Raw genomic sequence first — 27,117 nt, forward strand, 5'->3', positions numbered from 1 at the left:
CAGCTGTATACTCCATGTAGACTGATGTACACACAGTTCTGATAGAGGAATCAGCTGTATACTCCCATGTAGACTGATGTACACACAGTTCTGATAGAGGAATCAGCTGTATACTCCATGTAGACTGATGTACACACAGTTCTGATAGAGGAATCAGCTGTATACTCCATGTAGACTGATGTACACACAGTTCTGATAGAGGAATCAGCTGTATACTCCCATGTAGACTGATGTACACACAGTTCTGATAGAGTAATCAGCTGTATACTCCCATGTAGACTGATGTACACACAGTTCTGATAGAGTAATCAGCTGTATACTCTCCATGTAGACTGATGTACACACAGTTCTGATAGAGGAATCAGCTGTATACTCCCATGTAGACTGATGTACACACAGTTCTGATAGAGTAACCAGCTGTATACTCCATGTAGACTGATGTACACACAGTTCTGATAGAGTAACCAGCTGTATACTCCATGTAGACTGATGTACACACAGTTCTGATAGAGTAACCAGCTGTATACTCCATGTAGACTGATGTACACACAGTTCTGATGGAGGAATCAGCTGTATACTCCATGTAGACTGATGTACACACAGTTCTGATAGAGGAATCAGCTGTATACTCCATGTAGACTGATGTACACACAGTTCTGATAGAGGAATCAGCTGTATACTCCCATGTAGACTGATGTACACACAGTTCTGATAGAGTAACCAGCTGTATACTCCATGTAGACTGATGTACACACAGTTCTGATAGAGTAACCAGCTGTATACTCCATGTAGACTGATGTACACACAGTTCTGATAGAGTAACCAGCTGTATACTCCATGTAGACTGATGTACACACAGTTCTGATAGAGTAACCAGCTGTATACTCTCCATGTAGACTGATGTACACACAGTTCTGATAGAGGAATCAGCTGTATACTCCATGTAGACTGATGTACACACAGTTCTGATAGAGTAACCAGCTGTATACTCTCCATGTAGACTGATGTACACACAGTTCTGATAGAGGAATCAGCTGTATACTCCATGTAGACTGATGTACACACAGTTCTGATAGAGGAATCAGCTGTATACTCCATGTAGACTGATGTACACACAGTTCCGATAGAGGAATCAGCTGTATACTCCATGTAGACTGATGTACACACAGTTCTGATGGAGGAATCAGCTGTATACTCCATGTAGACTGATGTACACACAGTTCTGATAGAGGAATCAGCTGTATACTCCCATGTAGACTGATGTACACACAGGTCTGATAGAGTAACCAGCTGTATACTCCCATGTAGACTGATGTACACAGTTTTGATGGAGGAATCAGCTGTATACTCTCCATGTAAACAATAAAAGCTGACACATCATGAATCTGACCCCATAAGCAGACGTTATAGTGACATATAAGTAGCTAATATGTCATCATAAGTGACGTCTAACTTAGTGACATATCAGTAATATGTCCACATATACCTATGTAGTTAAATGGCACTATTTGTTTGACATATTCTAATGAGACCATGTTGCCAAAAGAGCAGCGATGTAACAACATCTCCGATCCTACCATATTCTATTGGTTTCATTGTACTGGGCAATTTCAATCAATCACTGTAGTATTTGACATGTATTTGTTTGCCCTCTTTGGAGACAAGACCATGGATAAAGGGAAACTGTCCTACTTCATGTTAGCCATATGTATGACTGCAAGAAATCTACATTGAAGTCTTCGCGGCTAACTTCACGTGAACGTGAGGTGATACGACATTAGCATAATATACACACTTACACACAAACTGTACATGGAAGAAATGTCAACTTGACCAAGCCGTCACAAACTACATTCAGTTGGCATTAAGATAGTGTTTAACCCTTGATCATGTTGTGCTGGTTGTCTTGAGATATGGCAACAGTCAGGCGATGTTACCTGTTGAATAATATCAGAACTCAGAACCCAATCTAGCAGGCTACTCAATTAGTCTGTTATGAACACTACATGTTGAGGTGTATAGTATGTGGAGAGATCTCACTGAGTAACACCTCACATAAAGTACCTAGAGTGTAGGGTGACGAGAGAGGAAGCCAGTATTCTGTTTTGATACAAGACCATCCCTTTACAATTACAACAGTATCATGCAATATATCTGACTGGTAGTGTTTGAAACACAGAATATTTAGCATTCTCAAAACTTCATAAAATTCATAAACAAAGCTCTAGTACTGAATTACACGAGAAGATATTCATTATGTTATGTAAATGGATCAATTCATGTAGCTAGCTTCCTTCTAACACGTTTCACAAATATCCCATTCATTGAGGAAATATATATTAATATATGAAATATATATTCAGAACTATATTTCGTGTTACATGATCCTCCTTCACTTTGCATAAACAGTTCACACAAAGAATATTGATTAGTCATACACAAACACACACATTTCAGACTGCCTGTTTACCAGCTCACACACACACAACGAAAACATCAAATGAGACCAAACGTGTGCATAGCTATCCCCATAAACAAGCATTATTAAATCATTAAGAAAATGTTTTCTCCCGACAGTATTATTTAAAGAAACAAATTAATTTACGGCCTCAAAAGACTTCATGTGAATGAATATGGAATGCATCAGGTCACAGCAGGGGAGTTGTGTGAAAACAAGAAATACATGAAACAGTACTTCATATGATCATCATAGCTACAATGACAATAATAATGGACTGTAACACATTTCAAATGAATAGAACAACCATCAACGTAAAGTAACACATAATTGCATTTCAATGCTTCTATGGTCATAAGAAAACCGAAAGGCGGTTGTGAGCGCTCCAGGGTGAAGTTTCCACTAGGTACAGATCTAGGATCAGCTTCCCCTCCCCCAAACCTAACCTTAACAATTAGTGGGGAAAATGCAAAACGGACCCAAGATCAGCATCTATGGGCAATTTCATCTTACACCATTGTGTTGAGATACTTGTTGTATCTATTTCTGGTTGAGTCTTTCCCATGTAAAGCAGAAACAGAGGATGTGTGTTTTCAATGTAAAACTGTCCACAAGGACGATACTGTCTGTCTGATATGAGCTGACTGAGTGATCAGGCTCCATACGCCCGGCTCCTGTGCCTGCTGTAGAGAGATGGAGGCTGGATGGGTGGAGGGGGCCCCTGGGCCCTAGCCATTGAGAGAGCCCTTATTCATTGAAGGGTCCCCTCAGTTGAGGGGGGGGCCCTAGCCGTTCCGTCTGGAGTGAGAGGATGGATGGAGACAGTCACTGGGATCACATTTACCATGAGGTCCCTGGGGACCTGAAGGGCCCGATGGCCCCTGGATACTGCTTCCAGGTTCACCTGCAGACAAAAACACTTTCACATTTGTGGGGAGTAGTGAACTTCAGGAGGAAGTAGAGATGATTGGGACGCAACCATTGGGTGATTGTTTAATCAATCAAATAAACCATGAAGGAAAACAGGATGTTATCAGAGGAGCAGTATATTACTGGGAACAGTATTATCTAGTCAGCTAACAAAACTGCTTTCATGTGCCAAACTGCAACTCTTAAAAAGGAGATGAAAACACCCACTCTCATGCATACTTTACACACAAACCCTTCCTCAATACAGATCACAATAAAAAGTTAATGTTCTGCACAAAAAGATCAGAATGAAAGATTTTGCTGCTTCGCTCCCGGCAGAGAAGAATCTCTCTGAGATCATGCTGAAAAGTGAGAGAGTTGATCAAATGGAAATAAGAGATGTAAGTGTATGTTTCTTTTATATCCGCCCTATCAGTGATGATGTACTAATTGTTTCGTGTCAGCTTGGTACCTCAGCGTAAGAGAGAGTCATTATGAGTAGCTCTGCTCATTAGTTCTGTTGGCTTACTAATTACTAGTGTTTTTAAACTGAAAACATCAAACGACCTCAGGATGAACTGTTGTCCATGTTAGAGCTGGTGGTTACACTTTACTTGAACCCTCACTCATAAGGGCTACATGACACTGTCATAACCATGACATAACTGTCATAACATGACATAACTGTCATAACCATGACATTACACTGTCATAACATGACATAACTGTCATAACCATGACATTACACTGTCATAACATGACATAACTGTCATAACCATGACATTACACTGTCATAAACATGACATTACACTGTCATAACCATGACATTACACTGTCATAACCATGACATTACACTGTCATAACATGACATAACACTATCATAACCATGACATTACACTGTCATAACATGATATAACACTGTCATAACATGACATTACACTGTCATAACCATGACATTACACTGTCATAACATGACATAACACTATCATAACCATGACATAACAGTCATAACATGACATAACACTGTCATAACATGACATAACACTGTCATAACATGACATTACACTGTCATAACCATGACATAACTGTCATAACATGACATAACTGTCATAACATGACATAACACTGTCATAAACATGACATAACACTGTCATAAACATGACATAACACTGTCATAAACATGACATAACACTGTCATAAACATGACATTACACTGTCATAAACATGACATTACACTATCATAACCATGACATAACTGTCATAACATGACATAACACTGTCATAAACATGACATTACACTGTCATAAACATGACATAACACTGTCATAAACATGACATAACACTGTCATAAACATTTTTTTATTTATTTATTTTACCTTTATTTAACCAGGTAGGCAAGTTGAGAACAAGTTCTCATTTACAATTGCGACCTGGCCAAGATAAAGCAAAGCAGTTCGACAGATACAACAACACAGAGTTACACATGGAGTAAAACAAACATACAGTCAATAATAAAGTATAAACAAGTCTATATACAATGTGAGCAAATGAGGTGAGAAGGGAGGTAAAGGCAAAAAAAGGCCTTGGTGGCAAGGTAAATACAATATAGCAAGTAAAAAAAAAAAAGTAAAACACTGGAATGGTAGTTTTGCAATGGAAGAATGTGCAAAGTAGAAATAAAAATAATGGGGTGCAAAGGAGCAAAATAAATACATAAATTAAATACAGTTGGGAAAGAGGTAGTTGATAGGGCTAAATTATATGTGGGCTATGTACAGGTGCAGTAATCTGTGAGCTGCTCTGACAGTTGGTGCTTAAAGCTAGTGAGGGAGATAAGAGTTTCCAGTTTCAGAGATTTTTGTAGTTCGTTCCAGTCATTGGCAGCAGAGAACTGGAAAGAGAGGCGGCCAAAGAAAGAATTGGTTTTGGGGGTGACTAGAGAGATATACCTGCTGGAGCGTGTGCTACAGGTGGGAGATGCTATGGTGACCAGCGAGCTGAGATAAGGGGGGACTTTACCTAGCAGGGTCTTGTAGATGACATGGAGCCAGTGGGTTTGGCGACGAGTATGAAGCAAGGGCCAGCCAACGAGAGCGTACAGGTCGCAATGGTGGGTAGTGTATGGGGCTTTGGTGACAAAACGGATTGCACTGTGATAGACTGCATCCAGTTTGTTGAGTAGGGTATTGGAGGCTATTTTGTAAATTACATCGCCAAAGTCGAGGATTGGTAGGATGGTCAGTTTTACAAGGGTATGTTTGGCAGCATGAGTGAAGGATGCTTTGTTGCGAAATAGGAAGCCAATTCTAGATTTAACTTTGGATTGGAGATGTTTGATATGGGTCTGGAAGGAGAGTTTACAGTCTAACCAGACACCTAAGTATTTGTAGTTGTCCACGTATTCTAAGTCAGAGCCGTCCAGAGTAGTGATGTTGGACAGGCGGGTAGGTGCAGGTAGTGATCGGTTGAAGAGCATGCATTTAGTTTTACTTGTATTTAAGAGCAGTTGGAGGCCACGGAAGGAGAGTTGTATGGCATTGAAGCTTGCCTGGAGGGTTGTTAACACAGTGTCCAAAGAAGGGCCGGAAGTATACAGAATGGTGTCGTCTGCGTAGAGGTGGATCAGAGACTCACCAGCAGCAAGAGCGACCTCATTGATGTATACAGAGAAGAGAGTCGGTCCAAGAATTGAACCCTGTGGCACCCCCATAGAGACTGCCAATGGTCCGGACAACAGACCCTCAGATTTGACACACTGAACTCTATCAGAGAAGTAGTTGGTGAACCAGGCGAGGCAATCATTTGAGAAACCAAGGCTGTTGAGTCTGCCGATGAGGATGTGGTGATTGACAGAGTCGAAAGCCTTGGCCAGATCAATGAATACGGCTGCACAGTAATGTTTCTTATCGATGGCGGTTAAGATATCGTTTAGGACCTTGAGCGTGGCTGAGGTGCACCCATGACCAGCTCTGAAACCAGATTGCATAGCAGAGAAGGTATGGTGAGATTCAAAATGGTCGGTAATCTGTTTGTTGACTTGGCTTTCGAAGACCTTAGAAAGGCATGGTAGGATAGATATAGGTCTGTAGCAGTTTGGGTCAAGAGTGTCCCCCCCTTTGAAGAGGGGGATGACCGCAGCTGCTTTCCAATCTTTGGGAATCTCAGACGACACGAAAGAGAGGTTGAACAGGCTAGTAATAGGGGTGGCAACAATTTCGGCAGATAATTTTAGAAAGAAAGGGTCCAGATTGTCTAGCCCGGCTGATTTGTAGGGGTCCAGATTTTGCAGCTCTTTCAGAACATCAGCTGAATGGATTTGGGAGAAGGAGAAATGGGGAAGGCTTGGGCGAGTTGCTGTTGGGGGTGCAGTGCTGTTGACAGGGGTAGGAGTAGCCAGGTGGAAAGCATGGCCAGCAGTAGAAAAATGCTTATTGAAATTTTCAATTATGGTGGATTTATCAGTGGTGACAGTGTTTCCTATCTTCAGTGCAGTGGGCAGCTGGGAGGAGGTGTTCTTATTCTCCATGGACTTTACAGTGTCCCAGAACTTTTTTGAGTTAGTGTTGCAAGAAGCAAATTTCTGCTTGAAAAAGCTAGCCTTGGCTTTTCTAACTGCCTGTGTATAATGGTTTCTAGCTTCCCTGAACAGCTGCATATCACGGGGGCTGTTCGATGCTAATGCAGAACGCCATAGGACGTTTTTGTGTTGATTAAGGGCAGTCAGGTCTGGGGAGAACCAAGGGCTATATCTGTTCCTGGTTCTAAATTTCTTGAATGGGGCATGTTTATTTAAGATGGTTAGGAAGGCATTTTTAAAAAATATCCAGGCATCCTCTACTGACGGGATGAGGTCAATATCCTTCCAGGATACCCCGGCCAGGTCGATTAGAAAGGCCTGCTCGCTGAAGTGTTTCAGGGAGCGTTTTACAGTGATGAGAGGAGGTCGTTTGACCGCTGACCCATTACGGATGCAGGCAATGAGGCAGTGATCGCTGAGATCTTGGTTGAAGACAGCAGAGGTGTATTTAGAGGGGAAGTTGGTTAGGATGATATCTATGAGGGTGCCCGTGTTTAAGGCTTTGGGGAGGTACCTGGTAGGTTCATTGATAATTTGTGTGAGATTGAGGGCATCAAGTTTAGATTGTAGGATGGCTGGGGTGTTAAGCATGTTCCAGTTTAGGTCGCCTAGCAGCACGAGCTCTGAAGATAGATGGGGGGCAATCAGTTCACATATGGTGTCCAGAGCACAGCTGGGGGCAGAGGGTGGTCTATAGCAGGCGGCAACGGTGAGAGACTTGTTTTTAGAAAGGTGGATTTTTAAAAGTAGAAGTTCAAATTGTTTGGGTACAGACCTGGATAGTAGGACAGAACTCTGCAGGCTATCTTTGCAGTAAATTGCAACACCGCCCCCTTTGGCAGTTCTATCTTGTCTGAAAATGTTGTAGTTTGGAATTAAAATGTCTGAATTTTTGGTGGTCTTCCTAAGCCAGGATTCAGACACAGCTAGAACATCCGGGTTGGCAGAGTGTGCTAAAGCAGTGAAAAGAACAAACTTAGGGAGGAGGCTTCTAATGTTAACATGCATGAAACCAAGGCTATTACGGTTACAGAAGTCGTCAAAAGAGAGCGCCTGGGGAATAGGAGTGGAGCTAGGCACTGCAGGGCCTGGATTCACCTCTACATCGCCAGAGGAACATAGGAGGAGTAGAATAAGGGTGCGACTGAAAGCAATAAGAATTGGTCGTCTAGAACGTCTGGAACAGAGAGTAAATGGAGGTTTCTGGGGGCGATAAAATAGCATCAAGGTATAATGTACAGACAAAGGTAAGGTAGGATGTGAATACAGTGGAGGTAAACCTAGGTATTGAGTGATGAAGAGAGAGATATTGTCTCTAGAAACATCATTGAAACCAGGAGATGTCATTGCATATGTGGGTGGTGGAACTAATAGGTTGGATAAGGTATAGTGAGCAGGACTAGAGGCTCTACAGTGAAATAAGCCAATAAACACTAACCAGAACAGCAATGGACAAGACATATTGACATTAAGGAGAGGCATGCTTAGTCGAGTGATCAAAAGGGTCCAGTGAGTGGAGAGGTTGGTTTAGGGTCACGGCGATTTAGACAGCTAGCCAAGCCAACCGGTAGCAAGCTAGCATAGGATGGAGTCTGTTGTTAGCCACCTCTTGCGTTCGGTCAGTAGATTAGTGGGGTTCCGTGTGGTAGAGGGGATTAATCCAAATCACACAACAACAAAAATAAGAACAATAGATATAGTTATAGAGGCCCGAGAAGAAAACATAATAATTCAAATAAATAAATTGTCCGATTGTCTATTCAGATAGCAGCCGGAAAGACAGCTAACGGTTAGCGGGCCGCAGATGGGCGTTCCGGTAACGTCGCGACAGAGGAGCCAGCCGGATCTCCTTCAGGTAGATAACGTCGGCAGTCCGGTTGTGAAGGCCCGGTGGGGCTCCGCGTAGGCAGTGAAACGGGTCCGGATAGGTGACTGCAGCCCAGGAGTGAATGATGGAACTCAGGCGTGATTGACGGAGCTGGCTAGCACCGGAACAATCGATGTTTGCTCCGGAATCGACGAAAGCCGACTGTCACACGGATAGCAGCTAGCTAGCTGTGAGATCCGGGTATGAACGTCCAGAGAGCAGTTGAAATCCAGGGACATGGAGAGAAAAAAAAAATGGTCCGGTATGTTCCGTTTCCCGAGCCGCGCTGCGCCGTACAAAACTGGCGATAGATTTTCGATAGATTTTCGAACTAAAGGACAGCCGATGACCACAAACCGTGGTTAGCTTCTGATTAGCTTCTGGGCTAGCTCCTGGCTAGCTTCTGGCTAGTTTCTGGCCAGCCTCCTGGAGTTTCTGGCTAGCTTCCTGAAGGATTGCAGATCTGAGGTAAATAATACTTTTTTATAAATATAAATTGGTGAGGCTGGTTGCAGGAGAGTGTTTAGAAGATGAGTTGATGGAAAATAAAAATAAAATGTATGTGAAAAAAAAGTTGTAAATATATATATATACAGGACACGACAAGACGAGGACAAAAGACGTCTGAACTGCTATGCGATCTTGGAGAGACAGCGATGACCAACATGACATAACATGACATAACACTGTCATAAACATGACATAACACTGTCATAAACATGACATAACACTGTCATAAACATGACATTACACTGTCATAACATGACATAACTGTCATAACATGACATAACTGTCATAAACACGACATTACACTGTCATAACCATGACATAACTATCATAAACATGACATTACACTGTCATAACATGACATTACACTGTCATAACATGACATAACTGTCATAACCATGACATTACACTGTCATAAACATGACATAACTGTCATAAACATGACATAACAGAGTTTATAAACAGTCATGACACTGGTGTCAGCTTTTTATTTGAATGAATGTTTGACTTGTATTTAATCAGGGGAGCCCATTGAGACCAGGGTGTCATTTTCGATGGTGCCCTGAGGACAACAAGTTTATAACGGAGGGTTCAAGATATAAAGTTTTACCCAATTTAAGTGTAGGATTCTACAACTACAGCCGTACAATGATGGTATACTGGTATTTCCCCCCTTTCATAAAGCATCAGGTTCAAGTGTAAATATGAAATAACTTCATACGAAACACAATGATGTAATGGTTGCTCCAAGTTTACATTACATTTTCCTTTTTGTGCTTCAATGGCTATAGGGCTTAACATAATTTCACCACTCCTTCAAAGCAATGTGCAGTGTGTGTGTGTGTGTGTGTGTGTGTGTGTGTGTGTGTGTGTGTGTGTGTGTGTGTGTGTGTGTGTGTGTGTGTGTGTGTGTGTGTGTGTGTGTGTGTGCGTGCGTGCGTGCGTGCGTGTGTGTGGTGTCTAGCTGTTACCTGGTGGTCCTGCCAGACCTGGAGCTCCTGGTATCCCCAGACCTAGCTGACCCCTCTCTCCTTTCTGACCTCTGTACCCTGGAAAGAAACACAAGACAATAAACCGACTGGACTGGACTCCCAGCCTAAGACAACAGACTGGACTGGACTCCCAGCCTAAGACAACAGACTGGACTGGACTCCCAGCCTAAGACAACAGACTGGACTGGACTCCCAGCCTAAGAGAAACAGACTGGACTGGACTCCCAGCCTAAGACAGCAGACTGGACTAGACTCCCAGCCTAAGACAACAGACTGGACTGGACTCCCAGCCTAAGACAACAGACTGGACTGGACTCCCAGCCTAAGACAACAGACTGGACTGGACTCCCAGCCAAAGACAACAGACTGGACTGGACTCCCAGCCTAAGACAGCAGACTGGACTGGACTCCCAGCCTAAGACAGCAGACTGGACTGGACTCCCAGCCTAAGACAGCAGACTGGACTGGACTCCCAGCCAAAGACAACAGACTGGACTGGACTCCCAGCCTAAGACAGCACACTGGACTGGACTCCCAGCCTAAGACAGCAGACTGGACTGGACTCCCAGCCTAAGACAGCAGACTGGACTGGACTCCCAGCCAAAGACAACAGACTGGACTGGACTCCCAGCCTAAGACAACAGACTGGACTGGACTCCCAGCCTAAGACAACAGACTGGACTGGACTCCCAGCCAAAGACAACAGACTGGACTGGACTCCCAGCCTAAGACAACAGACTGGACTGGACTCCCAGCCAAAGACAGCAGACTGGACTGGACTCCCAGCCAAAGACAGCAGACTGGACTGGACTCCCAGCCATAGGAGGGCAACAGGTAGCCTGGTTCCAGATCAGTTTATGTTGCTTTGCCAACTGTGATGGTCATTGTCATGCCAAACATAGCACCACGACAGTTGGCTATACAACGAGATGGACAGATCTGGGACCAGGGTTTTGAAGAACAGGACCAGAGGTAGATGAATCCCAACGTGTTTATGCATAAAGAGTTTGTGATGAGTGGTTTATGATGAGGTGAGGAATAAGTCATCTCATGTCCGCTCTACGCAGCCTGAATACTCTAGTGTACATCTGGTACCAACAGTGCTGCTTCTCTCTCTCAATACTGGACTGTTCCTGTCAACATCACAGCAACACAAAAGTCTCAACACTGTGGACGGCCTTCAACTCCTCTCTATGTGGTTTCCAGGAAGCCCGATGGCCTATCTCATCAAGGCAACTGATGTCAGGAGATCTGAGTACCTTAACTGTTCATGTGAGGTGTATCCACTACTACAGTAGTTACTGTAACTGTTCCTGTGAGGCGTATCAACTACTACAGTAGTTACTGTAACTGTTCATGTGGGGCGTATCACTACTACAGTAGTTACTGTAACTGTTCATGTGAGGTGTATCCACTACTACAGTAGTTACTGTAACTGTTCATGTGAGGTGTATCACTACTACAGTAGTTACTGTAACTGTTCATGTGAGGCGTATCACTATTACAGTAGTTACTGTAACTGTTCATGTGAGGTGTATCCACTACTACAGTAGTTACTGTAACTGTTCATGTGGGGCGTATCCACTACTACAGTAGTTACTGTAACTGTTCATGTGAGGTGTATCACTATTACAGTAGTTACTGTAACTGTTCATGTGAGGCGTATCCACTACTACAGTAGTTACTGTAACTGTTCATGTGAGGTGTATCACTATTACAGTAGTTACTGTAACTGTTCATGTGAGGTGTATCCACTACTACAGTAGTTACTGTAACTGTTCATGTGAGGTGTATCCACTACTACAGTAGTTATTGTAACTGTTCATGTGAGGCGTATCCACTACTACAGTAGTTACTGTAACTGTTCATGTGAAGTGTATCCACTACTACAGTAGTTACTGTAACTGTTCATGTGAGGCGTATCACTACTACAGTAGTTACTGTAACTGTTCATGTGAGGTGTCTCCACTACTACAGTAGTTACTGTAACTGTTCATGTGAGGCATATCCACTACTACAGTAGTTACTGTAACTGTTCATGTGAGGTGTCTCCACTACTACAGTAGTTACTGTAACTGTTCATGTGAGGCGTATCACTACTACAGTAGTTACTGTAACTGTTCATGTGAGGCGTATCCACTACTACAGTAGTTACTGTAACTGTTCATGTGAGGTGTATCACTACTACAGTAGTTACTGTAACTGTTCATGTGAGGTGTATCACTACTACAGAAGTTACTATAACTGTTCATGTGAGGTGTCTCCATTACTACAGTAGTTACTGTAACTGTTCATGTGAGGTGTATCACTACTACAGTAGTTACTATAACTGTTCATGTGAGGCGTATCCACTACTACAGTAGTTACTGTAACTGTTCATGTGAGGTGTATCCACTACTACAGTAGTTACTGTAACTGTTCATGTGAAGTGTATCCACTACTACAGTAGTTACTGTAACTGTTCATGTGAGGCGTATCACTACTACAGTAGTTACTGTAACTGTTCATGTGAGGTGTCTCCACTACTACAGTAGTTACTGTAACTGTTCATGTGAGGCGTATCCACTACTACAGTAGTTACTGTAACTGTTCATGTGAGGTGTATCCACTACTACAGTAGTTACTGTAACTGTTCATGTGAGGCGTATCCACTACTACAGTAGTTACTGTAACTGTTCATGTGAGGTGTATCACTACTACAGAAGTTACTATAACTGTTCATGTGAGGTGTCTCCATTACTACAGTAGTTACTGTAACTGTTCATGTGAGGTGTATCACTACTACAGTAGTTACTATAACTGTTCATGTGAGGCGTATCCACTACTACAGTAGTTACTGTAACTGTTCATGTGAGGTGTCTCCACTACTACAGTAGTTGCTGTAACTGTTCATGTGAGGTGTATCACTATTACAGTAGTTACTGTAACTGTTCATGTGGGGCGTATCCACTACTACAGTAGTTACTGTAACTGTTCATGTGAGGTGTATCACTATTACAGTAGTTACTGTAACTGTTCATGTGAGGTGTATCACTACTACAGTAGTTACTGTAACTGTTCATGTGAGATGTATCACTATTACAGTAGTTACTGTAACTGTTCATGTGAGGTGTATCACTACTACAGTAGTTACTGTAACTGTTCATGTGGGGCGTATCACTACTACAGTAGTTACTGTAACTGTTCATGTGAGGCGTATCCACTACTACAGTAGTTACTGTAACTGTTCATGTGGGGCGTATCACTACTACAGTAGTTACTGTAACTGTTCCTGTGAGGTGTATCACTACTACAGTAGTTACTGTAACTGTTCATGTGGGGCGTATCACTACTACAGTAGTTACTGTAACTGTTCATGTGAGGTGTATCCACTACTACAGTAGTTACTGTAACTGTTCATGTGAGGTGTCTCCCTACTACAGTAGTTACTGTAACTGTTCATGTGGGGCGTATCAATACTACAGTAGTTACTGTAACTGTTCATGTGGGGCGTATCACTACTACAGTAGTTACTGTAACTGTTCATGTGGGGCGTATCCACTACTACAGTAGTTACTGTAACTGTTCATGTGGGGCGTATCACTACTACAGTAGTTACTGTAACTGTTCATGTGGGGCGTATCACTACTACAGTAGTTACTGTAACTGTTCATGTGAGGCGTATCCACTACTACAGTAGTTACTGTAACTGTTCATGTGGGGCGTATCACTACTACAGTAGTTACTGTAACTGTTCATGTGGGGCGTATCCACTACTACAGTAGTTACTGTAACTGTTCATGTGAAGTGTATCACTACTACAGTAGTTACTGTAACTGTTCATGTGAGGTGTATCACTACTACAGTAGTTACTGTAACTGTTCATGTGAGGTGTATCACTACTACAGTAGTTACTGTAACTGTTCATGTGAGGTGTATCCACTACTACAGTAGTTACTGTAACTGTTCATGTGAGGCGTATCCACTACTACAGTAGTTACTGTAACTGTTCATGTGAGGTGTATCCACTACTACAGTAGTTACTGTAACTGTTCATGTGAGGCGTATCCACTACTACAGTAGTTACTGTAACTGTTCATGTGAGGTGTATCCACTACTACAGTAGTTACTGTAACTGTTCATGTGGGGCGTATCACTACTACAGTAGTTACTGTAACTGTTCATGTGGGGCGTATCACTACTACAGTAGTTACTGTAACTGTTCATGTGGGGTGTATCGCTACTACAGTAGTTACAGTAACTGTTCATGTGAGGTGTCTCTACTACTACAGTAGTTACTGTAACTGTTCATGTGAGGCGTATCCACTACTACAGTAGTTACTGTAACTGTTCATGTGAGGCGTATCCACTACTACAGTAGTTACTGTAACTGTTCATGTGGGGCGTATCATTACTACAGTAGTTACTGTAACTGTTCATGTGAGGTGTATCCACTACTACAGTAGTTACTGTAACTGTTCATGTGAGGTGTATCCACTACTACAGTAGTTACTGTAACTGTTCATGTGAGGTGTATCCACTACTACAGTAGTTACTGTAACTGTTCATGTGAGGTGTATCCACTACTACAGTAGTTACTGTAACTGTTCATGTGAGGTGTATCCACTACTACAGTAGTTACTGTAACTGTTCATGTGAGGTGTATCCACTACTACAGTAGTTACTGTAACTGTTCATGTGAGGTGTATCACTACTACAGTAGTTACTGTAACTGTTCATGTGAGGTGTATCCACTACTACAGTAGTTACTGTAACTGTTCATGTGAGGTGTATCACTACTACAGTAGTTACTGTAACTGTTCATGTGGGGTGTATCACTACTACAGTAGTTACTGTAACTGTTCATGTGAGGTGTATCACTACTACAGTAGTTACTGTAACTGTTCATGTGGGGCGTATCACTACTACAGTAGTTACTGTAACTGTTCATGTGAGGTGTATCACTACTACAGTAGTTACTGTAACTGTTCATGTGGGGTGTATCACTACTACAGTAGTTACTGTAACTGTTCATGTGAGGCGTATCCACTACTACAGTAGTTACTGTAACTGTTCATGTGAGGTGTATCACTACTACAGTAGTTACTGTAACTGTTCATGTGAGGCGTATCCACTACTACAGTAGTTACTGTAACTGTTCATGTGAGGTGTCTCCACTACTACAGTAGTTACTGTAACTGTTCATGTGAGGTGTATCCACTACTACAGTAGTTACTGTAACTGTTCATGTGAGGTGTATCACTATTACAGTAGTTACTGTAACTGTTCATGTGAGGCGTATCCACTACTACAGTAGTTACTGTAACTGTTCATGTGAGGTTTCTCCATTACTACAGTAGTTACTGTAACTGTTCATGTGAGGCGTATCCACTACTACAGTAGTTACTGTAACTGTTCATGTGAGGTGTATCACTACTACAGTAGTTACTGTAAATGTTCATGTGAGGTGTATCATTACTACAGTAGTTACTGTAACTGTTCATGTGAGGTGTATCCACTACTACAGTAGTTACTGTAACTGTTCATGTGAGGCGTATCCACTACTACAGTAGTTACTGTAACTGTTCATGTGAGGTGTCTCCACTACTACAGTAGTTACTGTAACTGTTCATGTGAGGTGTATCCACTACTACAGTAGTTACTGTAACTGTTCATGTGAGGTGTATCCACTACTACAGTAGTTACTGTAACTGTTCATGTGAGGCGTATCCACTACTACAGTAGTTACTGTAACTGTTCATGTGAGGTGTCTCCACTACTACAGTAGTTACTGTAACTGTTCATGTGAGGTGTCTCCATTACTACAGTAGTTACTGTAACTGTTCATGTGAGGCGTATCCACTACTACAGTAGTTACTGTAACTGTTCATGTGAGGCGTATCCACTACTACAGTAGTTACTGTAACTGTTCATGTGAGGTGTATCCACTACTACAGTAGTTACTGTAACTGTTCATGTGAGGTGTCTCCATTACTACAGTAGTTACTGTAACTGTTCATGTGAGGCGTATCCACTACTACAGTAGTTACTGTAACTGTTCATGTGAGGTGTCTCCATTACTACAGTAGTTACTGTAACTGTTCATGTGAGGCGTATCCACTACTACAGTAGTTACTGTAACTGTTCATGTGAGGCGTATCCACTACTACAGTAGTTACTGTAACTGTTCATGTGAGGCGTATCCACTACTACAGTAGTTACTGTAACTGTTCATGTGAGGTGTATCACTATTACAGTAGTTACTGTAACTGTTCATGTGAGGCGTATCCACTACTACAGTAGTTACTGTAACTGTTCATGTGAGGTGTATCACTATTACAGTAGTTACTGTAACTGTTCATGTGAGGCGTATCCACTACTACAGTAGTTACTGTAACTGTTCATGTGAGGCGTATCCACTACTACAGTAGTTACTGTAACTGTTCATGTGAGGCGTATCCACTACTACAGTAGTTACTGTAACTGTTCATGTGAGGCGTATCCACTACTACAGTAGTTACTGTAACTGTTCATGTGAGGCGTATCCACTACTACAGTAGTTACTGTAACTGTTCATGTGAGGTGTCTCCACTACTACAGTAGTTACTGTAACTGTTCATGTGAGGTGTATCCATTACTACAGTAGTTGCAGCTTATGTAGAAATATGTTGCTCAGAAAGAAATCCCATCATTAAATAATAATACACACAAATGCACCCTATTCTCCTACACAGTGCATTACTTCTGACGAGAGCCCTATGAATCCTGGTCAAAAGTAGTGCACTATATAGTGAATAGGGTGCCATTTGAGATACAGCCTCTGTCTTCTGGCATGCTGTCAAAACAGGCATCATCACACCGAGCCAACGGCGGCTGTGTTGGATGTGTGTGTGTTTGTGTGTGTCGGAAGTGTGTGTGTGTTGGATGTGTGTGTGTGTGTATTGGATGTGTGTGTGTGTGTTGGAAGTGTGTGTGTGTTGGATGTGTGTGTGTCAGAAGTGTGTGTGTGTTGGATGTGTGTGTGTGTGTGTTGGATGTGTGTGTGTGTGTTGGAAGTGTGTGTGTGTGTTGGAAGTGTGTGTGTTTGTGTGTGTCGGAAGTGTGTGTGTGTTGGATGTGTGTGTGTTTGTGTGTTTTGGAAGTGTGTGTGTGTTGGAAGTGTGTTTGTGTGTGTGTGTTGGAAGTGTGTGTGTGTGTTGGAAGTGTGGCGTTATGGGGTGACATGGCTCTTCCTGACAGCAAGAGAGCTGCCTGCCTGACTGCAAGCAGGCAATTCTCTGAAGAATTAAAAATAGAGAAAGATGCTGTCTGCATCCCAGATGGCACCGTATTCCCAGAAGTAGAACACTAGTTTTGACCAGAGCCCTATGGCCAACAGTAGTGCACTAGTTTTGACCAGAGCCCTGTGGCCAACATTAGTGCACTAGTTTTGACCAGAGCCCTGTGGCCAACAGTAGTGCACTAGTTTTGACCAGAGCCCTGTGGCCAACAGTAGTGCACTAGTTTTGACCAGAGCCCTATGGCCAACAGTAGTGCACTAGTTTTGACCAGAGCCCCGTGGCCAACAGTAGTGCACTAGTTTTGACCAGAGCCCTATGGCCAACAGTAGTGCACTAGTTTTGACCAGAGCCCTGTGGCCAACAGTAGGGCACTAGTTTTGACCAGAGCCCTATGGCCAACAGTAGTGTACTAGTTTTGACCAGAGCCCTATGGCCAACAGTAGTGCACTAGTTTTGACCAGAGCCCTATGGCCAACAGTAGTGCACTAGTTTTGACCAGAGCCCTATGGCCAACAGTAGTGCACTAGTTTTGACCAGAGCCCCGTGGCCAACAGTAGTGCACTAGTTTTGACCAGAGCCCTATGGCCAACAGTAGTGCACTAGTTTTGACCTGAGCACTGTAGCTGCCTCTAGAAGTGGTACTGTAACTGCCTCTAGAAGTGGTACTGCAGCTGCCTCTAGAAGTGGTACTGTAACTGCCTCTAGAAGTGGTACTGTAACTGCCTCTAGAAGTGGTACTGTAACTGCCTCTAGAAGTGGTACTGTAACTGCCTCTAGAAGTGGTACTGTAACTGCCTCTAGAAGTGGTACTGTAACTGCCTCTAGAAGTGGTACTGCAACTGCCTCTAGAAGTGGTATTGTAACTGCCTCTAGAAGTGGTACTGCAGCTGCCTCTAGAAGTGGTACTGTAACTGCCTCTAGAAGTGGTACTGTAACTGCCTCTAGAAGTGGTACTGTAACTGCCTCTAGAAGTGGTACTGTAACTGCCTCTAGAAGTGGTACTGTAACTGCCTCTAGAAGTGGTACTGCAACTGCCTCTAGAAGTGGTATTGTAACTGCCTCTAGAAGTGGTACTGCAGCTGCCACTAGAAGTGGTACTGTAACTGCCTCTAGAAGTGGTACTGTAACTGCCTCTAGAAGTGGTACTGTAACTGCCTCTAGAAGTGGTACTGCAACTGCCTCTAGAAGTGGTACTGTAACTGCCTCTAGAAGTGGTACTGCAACTGCCTCTAGAAGTGGTATTGTAACTGCCTCTAGAAGTGGTACTGCGGCTGCCTCTAGAAGTGGTACTGTAACTGCCTCTAGAAGTGGTACTGCAACTGCCTCTAGAAGTGGTACTGTAACTGCCTCTAGAAGTGGTACTGTAGATGCCTCTAGAAGTGGTACTGTAACTGCCTCTAGAAGTGGTACTGTAACTGCCTCTAGAAGTGGTACTGTAACTGCCTCTAGAAGTGGTACTGTAACTGCCTCTAGAAGTGGTACTGTAACTGCCTCTAGAAGTGGTACTGTAACTGCCTCTAGAAGTGGTACTGTAACTGCCTCTAGAAGTGGTACTGCGGCTGCCTCTAGAAGTGGTACTGTAACTGCCTCTAGAAGTGGTACTGCAGCTGCCTCTAGAAGTGGTACTGCAACTGCCTCTAGAAGTGGTACTGTAACTGCCTCTAGAAGTGGTACTGTAACTGCCTCTAGAAGTGGTACTGTAACTGCCTCTAGAAGTGGTACTGTAACTGCCTCTAGAAGTGGTACTGCAGCTGCCTCTAGAAGTGGTACTGTAACTGCCTCTAGAAGTGGTACTGCAGCTGCCTCTAGAAGTGGTACTGTAACTGCCTCTAGAAGTGGTACTGTAACTGCCTCTAGAAGTGGTACTGTAGCTTCTTCCACTGCCTGGAATTTCACATCACACTTTATAAAGGTAGACCCCAAAATGTAATGAATTGAACAAGCAATTCTAACTCCTTAACCAACTAAAAGCCATCCAACCATTTACACCCTCAAACAGTGTCTACTTCAAATCCTTTCATAGGGATGGGGAACGAATAAATAGACATATACTGAATACATGATTACATTTTCAATTCTGAACAGACGGTTCCTAAGACAGTGAAAGCTCATGCACATTATGCATCACGACAGAGGCTGGTCAAGCAGGCCAGAGAAATTAAAGCATTTTCAGAGGCTGGTCAAGCAGGCCAGAGAAATTAAAGCATTTTCAGAGTCTGGCAAGTGAGTTAGTATCCTTTTGTACTCTTTTCTCATTGAAATTCACAAACACATACAGTACACACATGCAACTGTCATGTTTCCATGCAGACAGGTTGATATTATGACAAGCACTGGTGAGAATAGGAGAACTAGCCGATAGAACAGCACTGCAATAGCAAAACGTGAGAGGGGCTGAGGAGCTGGAGGACTGGTTTATCCAAAAGGCATCTTCAAGTAACTGAGCCCCAGAACCAGAGAGCTGGTTGGTTGGTTGGTTGGAGGGAGGGAGACAGGGTCTGCCTCCAAAATGGCACCCATATTCCCTATATAGTGAACTACTTTTGATAGGGCTCTGGTCAAAAGTGGAGCACTATATAGGGAATAGGATGCCATTTGGGACGCAGACCATTTCCTCCCAAAATGCACCTTAAAGTAACTGAGTGTCAGGTCCAGAGAGCTGGTTGGGAAACCATCAGAAACACTGACTGAGAGAAGTATCAAGCAGTGTTTTTCACTGCTGTCCAGCCAAGCCCAAAGGGGAAAGTGTGAAATGCTCTGCTGCTGCTGTTTACAAGACAGAGAACATCTCAGAGAGAAAAGGCTTGTAAAATGCCCCCGAAATGCATTCCTGGAGAGAGACATTCCACACAGAGCAGACTATCATGAGTCTCCTTTCAAACACGCACGGCGCCTCCAACCCTCACTCAGGGAGCCGGCATACTGTAGCATTCCATGGGAAAGAATAGCACTGTACCTTAAAGCTGTAGTCCGTCATTCAAACAACAACAAAGCAGATGCTCCAGCCCCGCCACTTTTGTTGGTATACAGCTGAGAGATGTGTCTGAATAAATGTAACCACTCTTAAATTCATAGACGGAGCTATGGATGAAAGAACTGACCATCCAGGAGATCAAAATTATAGTTTAACCACATTCTGAAGCTACACAGTGTTTGTTTACCATTACACTGACGGTGTAAGACAGTTCTACTAAGCTCATGAGGCATTCATAACTTATATTCTTTAGGAATCAATGGCTATAAATGATTAACTGAAAATTGAAAAAAAAAAAAAATTTGCTGTACAAATCACAGATTTCACCTTTAAAACATCAAACCACTGCATGGGCCCACGGGGATGAAGAGGATATGACATATTGATCCACTGAGGGGACCGACATCCTACAGATACATTGACAAGCAGCATTGTGTTTCCCAGCTTCATTGACCAACAGAAAGCAGCACAGAGAGCCAGGGGGACACTGCTGTGTAAATGACAGTGATTAAGAAACTGCCTGGATGCTGGAAAGGGAACTGTAGACTGTACTTAGTGGCTGATTCACTAAGCATCCACACCTGCCTCATGGCTTTACAATATAATCAATGCATTCATACCTGCAGGCTACTGACTGTATTCGTTTATTAGCTTTTATGTGTTTTTTACTCTCTCTGAAATAGCAGGTGCAAATGCACAATGAACAAACCCAAGATGTATGGCAAGGTGTAATACACAATCGGAATATGGCAAACCGGCCAAATAAATGTCAACGTAAAACATGATGGATTTATACATTTTCAATATGGTACATGTGTACGGGAAGAAAGCCTATAATGTCTTATAAAATACAATCAAATTTAAACGCAGTGACAGAGGTCAATAAAAATAGTGACATAAGTCAAAAAATGTGAAAAAAATGGCAAAGATGACCCAATAACATCAAACAGTGACAAAGTTATGTAAGAACATCTACAAACCCCCTAATCCCCCATCGCTACAATTAACATCATCTGGAGACTGTATCCATGGATCTATGTCTATGGATGTACTTCAATAGTTTGACAGATCACGGCCCCAAGTCATATCAAAACCATGAGTCAAGAAGAGAGGGTGGATCCAGCAGAGAGGTTATTTTTCTTCATAAACTCTTCATTTTGGCACATTTCAGAGGAAGTCAAATTGGATATTCCAGAGGAGAGATGCTCTCCAGTGGAGGATGACAGACATAATGAGAAAATATTAGCCCAAACTCACTCTCTCCCCCTCTCTCTCCCTCCCTCACTCTCTCCCCCTCTCTCTCCCTCCCTCACTCTCTCCCTCTCTCTCTCCCTCCCTCACTCTCTCCCTCTCTCCCCCTCTCTCTCCCTCCCTCACTCTCACCCTCTCTCTCTCTCTCTCTCTCTCTCTCCCTCCCTCCCTCTCTCTCTCTCCCTCCCTCCCTCTCTGTACCTCTCTCCCTCCCTCTGTACCTCTCTCTCTCTCTCTCTCCTTCTCTCTCTCTCGCCCAGCAGCGTGGAGTAGAGGAGGCACAAGTCAACAACGGCAGAATTAAAAAGTTGTTGAATTTCTTTCCGATTTACCCCAAGAGACAAACATTTTCCTCTTGATTTTCCCAACAAATAATTATTTGTAAAGAAGAAGCTGCATTTTGATTAGAACCACTTTAAAGCATTGAAGCATATCAAATCAAACAGACAGGACATTGAAGCATATAAAATAAACAGACAGGACATTGAAGCATATAAAATAAACAGACAGGACATTGAAGCATATCAAATCAAACAGACAGGACATTGAATCATATCAAATAAACCAGACAGGACATTGAAGCATATCAAATAAACAGACAGGACATTGAATCATATCAAATCAAACAGACAGGACATTTAAGCATATCAAATGAACCAGACAGGACATTGAAGCATATAAAATAAACAGACAGGATATTGAAGCATATCAAATAAACAGACAGGACATTGAAGCATATAAAATAAACCAGACAGGACATTGAAGCATATCAAATAAACCAGACAGGACATTGAAGCATATCAAATAAACCAGACAGGACATTGAAGCATATAAAATAAACCAGACAGGACATTGAAGCATATCAAATAAACCAGACAGGACATTGAAGCATATCAAATAAACCAGACAGGACATTGAATCATATCAAATCAAACAGACAGGACATTTAAGCATATCAAATGAACCAGACAGGACATTGAAGCATATAAAATAAACAGACAGGATATTGAAGCATATCAAATAAACAGACAGGACATTGAAGCATATAAAATAAACCAGACAGGACATTGAAGCATATCAAATAAACCAGACAGGACATTGAAGCATATCAAATAAACCAGACAGGACATTGAAGCATATAAAATAAACCAGACAGGACATTGAAGCATATCAAATAAACCAGACAGGACATTGAAGCATATAAAATAAACAGACAGGACATTGAAGCATATCAAATAAACCAGACAGGACATTGAAGCATATCAAATCAAACAGGGAAAACCATTAAAGCAATAGAAACAGGTCAGTTGAATTCTGAGTGTTACTTAATATGATGAATACGATTAGCCTAGACCAGCGTTTCCCAAACTGGGTCCTGGGGACCCTAACGGGTGCACGTTTTGGTGTTTGCCCTATTTGAATCAGCTGTGTAGTACTAGGGCATAAACCAAAACATGCACCCCTTGGGGTCCCCAGGACCCAGTTTGGGAAACGTGGTCTAGACACAGTAGATTAAGTACATTCACTTGGTAGTTACATTGTAATTGTTGACAGCCGCATATTATCTTACTCGTAGTCAGTTATACTGTATCAACGTTAACACTGGTAGTTAGATAAATGGAACACTGTGAGGTAGCTAGATGCCCCTGCTCTAAGATAGGGGTGGGCAATTCCAGTCCTCCAGGGCCTGATTGGTGCCACAGTTTTCGCTCCAGCCCAGCTAACACACCTGACTCTAATAATCACCTGATCCTGATCTTCAGTTTAGAATGCCAGGTGATTAATCAGCTGTGTTTGCTAGGGATGGAGAAAAAGTGTGAGACCAACCAGGCCCTGGAGGACTGGAGCTGCCCACCCCTGCTCTAAGATATAAGGACCAACACATTAGGACACATGACACTGCTAGAAGAGATGGTACTATATTGAACCAAAAAGGGTTCAATCGATGACTCTCTTCATAAACATGGCTCTCAAACGGGATCTACATGGAACCGCAAAGCACCTATATGTTTAGCAGTATAATTCATCACTAGAACTTGCATGGCTCTTACAACAGGAACTAGAAGAGATTGCACAGTGGGCGCAGCATGCTAGGTAATTCTATTCAATGTCTTATAGAGGTAGCAAATCAAATTGTTATTGATGAAGGAGTGTGTTTGTGTGAGCTGAGCAGTCAGAGAGTCGTTATTGATGAAGGAGGTTGTTTGTGTGAGCTGAGCAGTCAGAGAGTCGTTATTGATGAAGGAGGTTGTTTGTGTGAGCTGAGCAGTCAGAGAGTTGCCCAGGGTTTGACAAAGGATGTCCACTCTCCACCCTCTCTCCCTCACTCCTTTCCTTTTACGTTTTACCAGAGCTTTGTTTTTCGTGGAGTTGAGGGGAGTGAGGTATCATCGTGGTGCTCTTTTCTGTCCAAACTGATATTACTTTCTCTTATTCTCCTCCCAATTCTTCATTTGTCTTCATATTATCACAGAGAGAAAGAGCGAGAGAGAGAGAGAGAAAAAAAAGAAAGACAAAAAGAGAGAGAGAGAGAGACGGCTCAGCTATGTTGTTCACCAACAGCACCACACTCCTCCTTTCCTTACCCCCTTCTCTCCATCTCATCCCTTCAGTCTGTATTGATATATCTGGCTAGCAGGAGAGAAATACCTACGAATCCTTACAACACAGTAGTGTCCATTCACTTTCATTGAATCCCCCAGACGTTCACACAAACAACCTCTGAAAGAAAGCAAACATATTTTCCAATTCTCCTCACGCTCTTGTTTCAGCAACACATCTTTCCTAAAAGAGTAGTACTTTTATTTAACTCTCTTGTTTCAGCAACACATTTTTTCTAAAAGAGTAGTACTTTTATTTCACTCTCTTGTTTCAGCAACACATTTTTTCTAAAAGAGTAGTACTTTTATTTCACTCTCTTGTTTCAGCAACACATCTTTCCTAAAAGAGTAGTACTTTTATTTCACTCTCTTGTTTCAGCAACACATCTTCCCTAAAAGAGTAGTACTTTTATTTCACTCTCTTGTTGCAGCAACACATCTTCCCTAAAAGAGTAGTACTTTTATTTCACTCTCTTGTTTCAGCAACACATCTTTCCTAAAAGAGTAGTACTTTTATTTCACTCTCTTGTTTCAGCAACACATCTTTCCTAAAAGAGTAGTACTTTTATTTCACTCTCTTGTTTCAGCAACACATCTTCCCTAAAAGAGTAGTACTTTTATTTCACTCTCTTGTTTCAGCAACACATCTTTCCTAAAAGAGTAGTACTTTTATTTCACTCTCTTGTTTCAGCAACACATCTTTCCTAAAAGAGTAGTACTTTTATTTCACTCTCTTGTTTCAGCAACACATCTTTCCTAAAAGAGTAGTACTTTTATTTAACTCTCTTGTTTCAGCAACACATTTTTTCTAAAAGAGTAGTACTTTTATTTCACTCTCTTGTTTCAGCAACACATCTTCCCTAAAAGAGTAGTACTTTTCTCTCCCTTCTGTCTCCATCACAACACAGAACTACAGGGCCTTTGGATATTGGAAGCTACATTGTTTATTCTATTTAGATTGTAAGATCCTTTTTGTTTCAACTCAGTGACCTGAGCTCCCCTGCTACTGGCTTGAAGGCAGGTACTCAGGTGAGCTAAAGTACACCACCAAACTCAGTAATAACCCATGAATACACCTGCACACAACTTCATTCAAAAAGTAGCTTTGAGCTGTATTAAAGGCTGTGATGTATTACTTCAGGTCAGGTTATAGTGTAGCAGATGTGGTCAGAGTAGAGAGGAGTGGAGAGGAGTGAAGTGGAGTGGGGGGAAGTGGATAGGAGAGGAGTAGAGAGGTGGTAGAGAGGAGTGGAGTGGAGGGAAGTGGAGTGAAGTGGAGTGGAGAGGAGAGGAGTGGGGGGAAGTGGATAGGAGAGGAGTGGAGAGGTGGTAGAGAGGAGTGAAGTGGAGTGGAGGGAAGTGGATAGGAGAGGAGTGGAGAGGAGAGGTGTGGTAGAGAGGAGTGGAGAGGAGAAAATAGGAGTGGAGTGGAGAAGAGAGGAGAGGAGAGGGGTGGAGAGAAGTGGAGAGGAGTAGAGAGAGGTGGTAGAGATGAGTGGAGAGGAGGAGAGGAGAGAATAGGAGTGGAGAGTGGAGTAGAGTGGAGTAGAATAGAATAGAGTAGAGTAGAGCACAGTAGATTAGAGCAGAGCAGAGTAGAGTAGAGTAGAGTAGAGTAGAATAGAGCAGAGCAGAGCAGAGCAGAGTAGAGTAGAATAGAGCAGAGTAGAGTAGAATAGAGCAGAGCAGATTAGATGAAAATAGAAGAGTAGTATAAAAGAAAACAAGAAGAGAAAATAATAATAGAGTAGAATAGAATAGAAGAGTAGAGTAGAATATAATAGAATAGAAGAGTAGAGTAGAGTAGAATAGAATAGAATAGAAGAGTAGAGTAGAATAGAATAGAAGAGTAGAGTAGAATAGAATAGAGCAGAATGGAGTAGAATTGAACAGAATAGAGTAGAATAGAACAGAATAGAGTAGAATTGAACAGAATAGAGTAGAATATAACAGAATAGAGTAGAACCGAGTAGAGCACAGTAGAGTAGAGCACAGTAGAGTAGAGCAGAGTAGAGCAGAGCAGATTAGGGTAGAGCAGAAGAGATGACAATTGAAGAGAAGGGTATAAAAGAGAAGAGAAAACAAGAGTAGAGCAGAGTAGAGTAGAGTAGAGCAGAGTAGAGCAGAGCAGAGTAGAGTAGAGTAGAGTAGAGTAGAGTAGAGCAGAGTAGAGTAGAGTAGAGTAGAGTAGAGTAGAGCAGAGTAGAGTAGAGTAGAGCAGAGTAGAGTAGAGCAGAGTAGAGTAGAGTAGAGTAGAGTAGAGTAGAGTAGAGTAGAGTAGAGTAGAGTAGAGTAGAGTAGAGTAGAGTAGAGTAGAGTAGAGTAGAGTAGAACACAACTTATTTTCTTATATTCTATTCAGATGTAGATCTATTATTCTGGTGTGAGACAGAGTGTGGAGGAGCATTACTTTATGTCTGCAAGTGGTTTCAGCAGCCTGTGGTTCTTACCTTGAGGGCCGGGGGGGCCTTCTTCCCCTGGAAGCCCTGGGGATCCGTCGTTGCCAGGGGGACCGGGAGAACCCTGTCGAACCTGCGCCGCTAAAATGGCCGCCGGCGTCTTCTGCATGGCATGGCTTGATAGTCTCTCTGGTGAGTGACATAAAAATTCTGTATTACAATAATACCAACAATGTCTGCAAGTGATAGACAATTCACATTCTGTATCATAATAATACCAACACTCTCTGCAAGTGATAGACAATTCACATTCTGTATCATAAT

General features: G+C 42.5%; 1 protein-coding gene across 8 annotated transcripts in view; it reads right to left on the reverse strand.

The window, feature by feature from the left end:
* Positions 1–794: 794 nt before the first annotated feature.
* The window catches only part of LOC110515674 (uncharacterized), a 252,866-nt gene continuing 226,543 nt past the window's right edge, over positions 795–27,117 (reverse strand). For 5 of the 8 annotated variants that reach the window (XM_090217615.1, XM_090217612.1, XM_090217614.1 and 2 more), the window contains 3 exons: positions 26,845–26,982; positions 10,290–10,367; positions 795–3,362 (listed from right to left, as the gene is read on the reverse strand). In XM_090217615.1, the coding sequence (XP_090073741.1) occupies positions 3,244–3,362; positions 10,290–10,367; positions 26,845–26,982 (335 nt within the window). In that variant the 3' untranslated portion in view covers positions 795–3,243. Of the gene's footprint in view, positions 3,363–10,289; positions 10,368–24,136; positions 24,252–26,844; positions 26,983–27,117 lie in introns of those variants that run through there. The other 3 variants (XM_090217618.1, XM_090217617.1, XM_090217616.1) reach the window with 1 other exon arrangement.

The sequence above is a fragment of the Oncorhynchus mykiss genome, chromosome 23, assembly GCF_057628025.1.
Source record: "Oncorhynchus mykiss isolate SJ-2025 chromosome 23, ASM5762802v1, whole genome shotgun sequence".
Taxonomy (NCBI): Eukaryota; Metazoa; Chordata; class Actinopteri; order Salmoniformes; family Salmonidae; genus Oncorhynchus; species Oncorhynchus mykiss.